Source organism: Nothobranchius furzeri, chromosome 10, assembly GCF_043380555.1.
Source record: "Nothobranchius furzeri strain GRZ-AD chromosome 10, NfurGRZ-RIMD1, whole genome shotgun sequence".
Taxonomy (NCBI): Eukaryota; Metazoa; Chordata; class Actinopteri; order Cyprinodontiformes; family Nothobranchiidae; genus Nothobranchius; species Nothobranchius furzeri.
Genome location: NC_091750.1, coordinates 73517057 through 73523056, shown reverse-complemented (window position 1 = coordinate 73523056; position 6000 = coordinate 73517057). Strand labels below are relative to the sequence as shown.

Genomic DNA, 6000 nt, shown 5'->3' with positions numbered 1-6000 from the left:
GGGGGGTCTTGTTCTGTGTGAAAACGAAGCAGTACAAGTGATAATGCTGCAGGAGTTCATAATTTTATCCTTCTCAGCAGCAGCACTGCAGGTGCTCTCCATGTCCAACATGTGTGTAAGCCAGGTCCTTAGTCAACTTAAAGTTGCGCACATTTTTTCGCTAAGTTTTCTTTCATAAATCCCAAAGTTTGCGTGGAAAGTTGCTTACGCAGTTTTCCGACCCCGTTTTGTGCGTAAGCAAGCTTGATAAATGAGGCCCCAGCTGAAGAAGCTCCTGATCAGCTGGTGAAGCAGCTGCTCTCGGATTACCACCCAGTGGACACAAAACCTTCGACATGCACAGTTACACAAACAGAAAGCCTCAGTTTACAAAACATGCTTTGACACTTACTTCCACCATCATAAAACCCAAAAATCATGCCCCACTTCCGTCCATCCGTCCTGTGATGGGTTCCACCCACAGGAACCGGTTCTGGATGTGACCCATCACAAGAGCTCCGACCCAGATCCCACAGTCGTGTACATATCTACACGTGAACCCACGCACCTCTGATTCACACAAAAACACAAGTAAAAAACCAAACTACCACAACCCAATCAGAACATTACAGCAACGTCCCTCAGAACCAGGCCTCAGATGGGACGCTCTACAGTTCTCCGAACGTTCCCATCGGGAAAACATACACTGATATTTACATGCAGAGAGGAAACAGAGAAGCATCCACATCCCCGTCCCCTGGGTGAGCACGGAGATGGTGGCTTTAAGGACGACTGGGGCCTGAGACGGTTTGGATCCAAAACCCGACCAACAGGAACCATAACTGCTTAAAATAACGTTTAACTTCAGTTTATAAATGATTTTAAAAATCTTTCTATAATGATGTTATTTTGGCAACTTCTAGAACCTTCTGGAGACGTGTGAATTATTCTCTATTGACGATAAAACCATAAAAACACATTAGAACAGAAAAAAATCTTTGGATTAAAAGATAAATTTTCTTTTTCCAAATGTCTCAAACAAAATATAAGCATGTTTTATTTCTGTAAAGCACATTTTTAACTACCTAATCACATTAATTGTTGCTACTGAAGGATTAAACACATTTTCTCACTTGAAGCCTGAACGTCTCAGATAATAAAAGTAGATCTGAGTGATTAACTCAAGTAATCTAAACCGTTTAAAATGTTTTACAGGTTTTATGACTCTGTTCAGACGTATCGATGATGTTCTCTGGTCCTGATGAATTTGGGTTTCAGTTTTACTAAACCTAATTTTTAAAAAAAGGGATAATTGGCCATTTTTAAGTGCGCACCAGATGAAGTTGTGACTGCAGTGCAATCTGGAAACAGTAAAATCCTTCAGTTATCGGTGGAAGAGGCTACACTTCCTCCGGGATCAGCCTTTAATTTACTAACACTTCCCAGAAGGCAATGCACTGAGATGCATGTGCAACCCCACCTCACTGGTTCTCTGTAGCCCCTGAATGGCCTATGTTCAGAGAAATGGTTTACATCCTTCATTGGTTGCCATGGCAGCGCGCTACAGTGCTGCAGCTTCATTGCTACTAGCGACTGGTTTATGTTTTCTAATTGCAAGTGAACTCCCAGTAAAATCTATGTTGGAAATACTGGGAAATATGAGGTCAGTGGTCGCCAAGAGCAAAACAGCAAAACAAACCTGTTCAGAGGAACAGTTAGCGAACTTGACTAAAGGCGAACCACAGACCTGCCCTTCTAAAGTGTTTGCCCTTATGCGGATGTGGCTTTAAAAAAACACTGGACATTTTGATTTTTGGGAAGAATGGTTATTTCTGCAGAAATATTAATAACTTGCTGCTGGACTCAACCCTTGGATGAAGGGCTTAGCTGCTGGTCTTGCTTGACTTTATGTGATGTGAAACTGAAGAGCAGAGAATAATGAAATCATTTCAAATGGAATCACATTCGGATTGTTGGAGCTATTTGAGGACGGTAGCAACATAAACGATCTGTTAGCGCAGACTTGCTGTTAGCCAACAGTAACTGTTAGCTCAGACTAGCTGTTAGCTTACAGTAGCCGTAAGCTCAGACTAGCTGTTAGCTAACAGTAACCATTAGCTCAGACTAGCTGTTAGCTTACATTAGCTGTAACTAGCCGAGCTGTTAGCTCAGCAGGAATCTGTCTGCAAGGGGTAAAAGAGATTATTTCTAGCAGTTCTAACAGTTCAGAATGGATAAAAACTATTGAAACTCATCAATAAACTTGTTACACAAACCTAATCATTAGTGGCAAAGAGAACTCTTGTTGGTTAGAGGGATCCAAACCACGTCTCATGCAGCTCATAACCATCATGGCTGCTTTATTTCAACCAACTGTACGTCAGATCAGTCAAGACGAAGTATCAACAGGTGAGTTTGACTTGTATTTTAGTGTGTGTGTATGTGTGTGTGTGTGTGTGGGGGGGGGGGGGGGGGGGGGGGGGCGTTTAAACCACCACCAAACCGGAGAGACCTGAGGGGAGGGGGCTGAGCATGCAGGGGGAGGGGATGAGTGGGGGACATCAGGCTCTTCCTGTCGTTCAATCATTCCTGTCGGAGAGAAGAGGTGTGTCTTTAAGGACTGGTAATGATTTCCTGTTTCAGAAATAAAACACAGGTGTTACACAGGTGTCATGGTGATGTTTGGATGGAGCAGGTAAAACAACACAAGTACCGTTAGGATTGGAACCATGTTGGATATCAGCTTTTTGCAGATATCAAACATGATCCACCTCTTAGAACACGGTAAACCCAACATGAGACCGTCTGGGAATCAGATCCGGAGCTGAACCTCCTGATTCCTGAAACTTCTGACTCATTTATCTCAGTTTTAACCAAAATTACTTCAGAAGAAAAGAGGTTCTGGATATGATCCTCACAGTTTCACAGGAATCCGGGAACAGGATCAAAACACCAGAGCAATTTGTGTGTGTGTGTGTGTGTGTGTGTGTGTGTGTGTGTGTGTGTGTTTTCACTGGAAGGGTGAGTCCAGAACCTCTGAGACTGCAGGCATGTGTTTAACCACAAGGTGGAGCCAAACTGAGGCTCTTAAAGCTACAGAATAAAACACTAATCATAAAACTCATTGATGTAATTTACCAAACAGAGTTTATCTTTTAATTGGAAGACAGATTAACAAATGATTAATTTAAACTGTCTTAAGGTGCAACAGACTAGAACCATACATGCTTATTTTCCAAATTGTGACCAGATTCCTAAAACATCTGACGTCCTGTAACGCTGAGATTTAGTTTGGTTTTAGAAACAATCAGATTTTAGATTTAATGAAACATCTTTGAGTTGACTTCAGAATCCTGTTGGTGACTTCATTCAGTCACGTGTTTAAAAATAGATCCAAATCTCCCAAATAAATAAAGCACACGTTCCAGTAAAGATGTTGGTTCCTTCTGCAGGATGTCGGACATCAGAAGGTTGTCGGTTCAACACCTGAAATTCCTTCATTTTTCCTGTTTATACCTGTTTTATCATCTCTCCGGTTCTCTCGATGACGATGGTTTTAGCTTCTTTGACGGGTGAGGTGACCTGGTAGTCGTCGCTGAGAAGACCCAGGATCGGGTACTGGTTCCTGTACCTACCAACCCAAACCATAAATAAATGAAGAGACAAGAGCTTGTGGATTGACGTGGTTTTACCACCAGCTACGTCTCAGCTAAAGCACCGGTAAACATCACATCTAAAGGGATGAGGCCACTATCCGGGTCAGATCCTTATGTGGGTTCTGGGATCATCTGGGTTTACCTTTTGGTGATGATGGTCTTGGTGACATTCTTGGAGCTGTCTGTCCTCTCCAGCGTCAGTTTGCGGATTTGCTGTAAAACCAACAAGAGGTCAAAGGTCAGCAGGTTTTAGAAAACTTCCTGCCAGAATAACTTCAGGGGGTCTGCCAGCTGCAGCACGACGTTTCACCAAGGAAAACGTAGCAGAGTCTGGGAGAGTCTTAGCCAATCAGACAACCTTATGGGAAGCAGAAGGCTGGTGTGATGTTAAACCCTAACCCTGGAAGACGTGTGAGGGTGCACGCTTCTGACTGATGACCACGGTAGAACAACAGGGACCATTTGCAGGAGCCTCCCACTTCTCCAGCTTATCTGCATTTGAAGCGGAGCGTTTGTGTGAGAAACATTCCTGCAGATATCTGGTAAGACATCAAACGTTCCTGATCATTAATTAACCAATGTCTCATGTCAGCAGAAGAGATGAGGGAAAAACCTCAGAATGCAGCGAGACCAGAAAGACGACCGCAAACGTCAAATCAAACGTAATCAGCAGCCAGGTGTTCCACCGCGCCGCCTCGTTAATCTCATTCACGACTTTGATGTCTGGGAGCCCGTTGGAGGTAAATCTAGGTCATTATCATCGCTCGTGGTCCTTATTTTCATGAGAGAACTATGGTTTCCCCTGAAGAGTCCCTGGAAATGTTTTCACTCCGAGTTTCTTGCTGTGCTTGATAACCATGCTCCTTGGATTAGTGTAAAAGTCAGAGGCAATCATCTACCATGGATTAGTAGTCATCTCATAGCCCTTTTCAAACAGCGTGATGAAGCTCAGAAAACCGCTAAACTTACTAATAGTCACGTTGACTGGTGTGAATTTAAAAAAAAAACGGAGAAATCCTTGTACCACACAGACCAGGAATGCCAAAGCAGACTTCTACAGGAGCAGGTCGAATGCTGATTTCAATGACCCTAAGAACTGCTGGAGAACAGTTCATATTTCACATGGAAAAACTAATTCTACCATGTCTAATATGAGAGTTGATGATAATCTTACAAATATTCCTGCCGAAATTGCAGAAGCATTTTGCCAACATTCCTCAGATGCCATAAGTAACTGCCTCTTGCCCCAAAGCTGTTCCAGTTCATTTTCTATTTTTTCAGTTTCTCCTAAAGATGTTTCACAAAAACACTCTCTTACTCTAAAGCTTCGGCACCAGATGGCATACAGTCTAGGTTTATTAAATTAGCCTCTGATATTCTGGCTTATCCTCTTTCCATTCTTTTTAATCTGTCATTTGCTACTTGCTTGATCCCAAAGGAATGGAAATGCACAAAGATTTTTCCGTTACTCAAGGGAGGTGACTCATGTGAGCTAAATAATTACGGACCTGTTGCAATAATCAACGCTGTTGTGAACATTTTTGAAAAACTAGTTTTTAATCAGCTCTCTAATTATCTAGATGAAAACAACTTCCTATCTCCTTTCCTATCAGGATTTAGAAAACATCTCTCGACCACCACTGCGCTGTTAAAATCTACTAATGACATATACTCTGGGTTTGACAACAGCTTGGCGACTGGTGCCATTTTTCTTGACCTGTCAAAGGCTTTTGATATGGTGGATCATTATCTGCTTTTGGATAAATTATATTTGTTTGGTTTATCTAAGACAGCTCTACTTTGGTTTAATTCATTTTTTCACAGTTGCTTTCAAATTGTTGTTGTTAATGGCTCTAGGTAGAAACGTAGGGCGGTTGTGAAAGGAGTTCCTCAGGGTTCTTCTTTAGGACCGCTATCTTTATCAATGATCTACCATTATGCTGTTCTTCTTGTTCTGTGCACCTTTATGCTGATGTTGCTGTTTTATACTGCTCAAAACCTAGTTTAATGTCAATTTAAGAAAACCTACAGCTTAATTTTAATAGCATGCAACGCTGGTTAGTTCGTAATAAATAGCTTTTTAACAAATCAAAATCCTGCTGTTTCAGAGACGTGCCACTTCTGCTTCCCAAGTTCATTTAAATTTACATTTCTCTGATTTATCTGAGCTGAACTCTGTTCAAGTATTTAAATATCTGGTGTCTGGCTGAAGCCTAACCTCTCTTTCAAAACTCATATCCAAACTATCGTAAACAAGATAAACTTTCACTTGAAAACTTTTTTTTGTTCAACCAACTGCTTTGACCTTAATGTACGAAAGCGGATTGTCACTCAATTTATTAGATTATGCTGATATAATCTACCA

General features: G+C 41.7%; 1 protein-coding gene across 3 annotated transcripts in view; it reads right to left on the bottom strand.

Moving 5' to 3' along the window:
- Positions 1 to 2454: 2454 nt before the first annotated feature.
- Positions 2455 to 6000, bottom strand: part of pof1b (POF1B actin binding protein) — a 38886-nt gene continuing 35340 nt past the window's right edge. Inside the window, exons 11-13 of one of the 3 annotated variants that reach the window (XM_054737183.2) lie at positions 3778 to 3848; positions 3496 to 3610; positions 2455 to 2613 (exon numbers count right to left, since the gene is read on the bottom strand). In XM_054737183.2, coding sequence (XP_054593158.2) covers positions 2593 to 2613; positions 3496 to 3610; positions 3778 to 3848 — 207 coding nt within the window. In that variant the 3' untranslated portion in view covers positions 2455 to 2592. Of the gene's footprint in view, positions 2614 to 3121; positions 3611 to 3777; positions 3849 to 6000 lie in introns of those variants that run through there. The other 2 variants (XM_054737184.2, XM_054737185.2) reach the window with 2 other exon arrangements.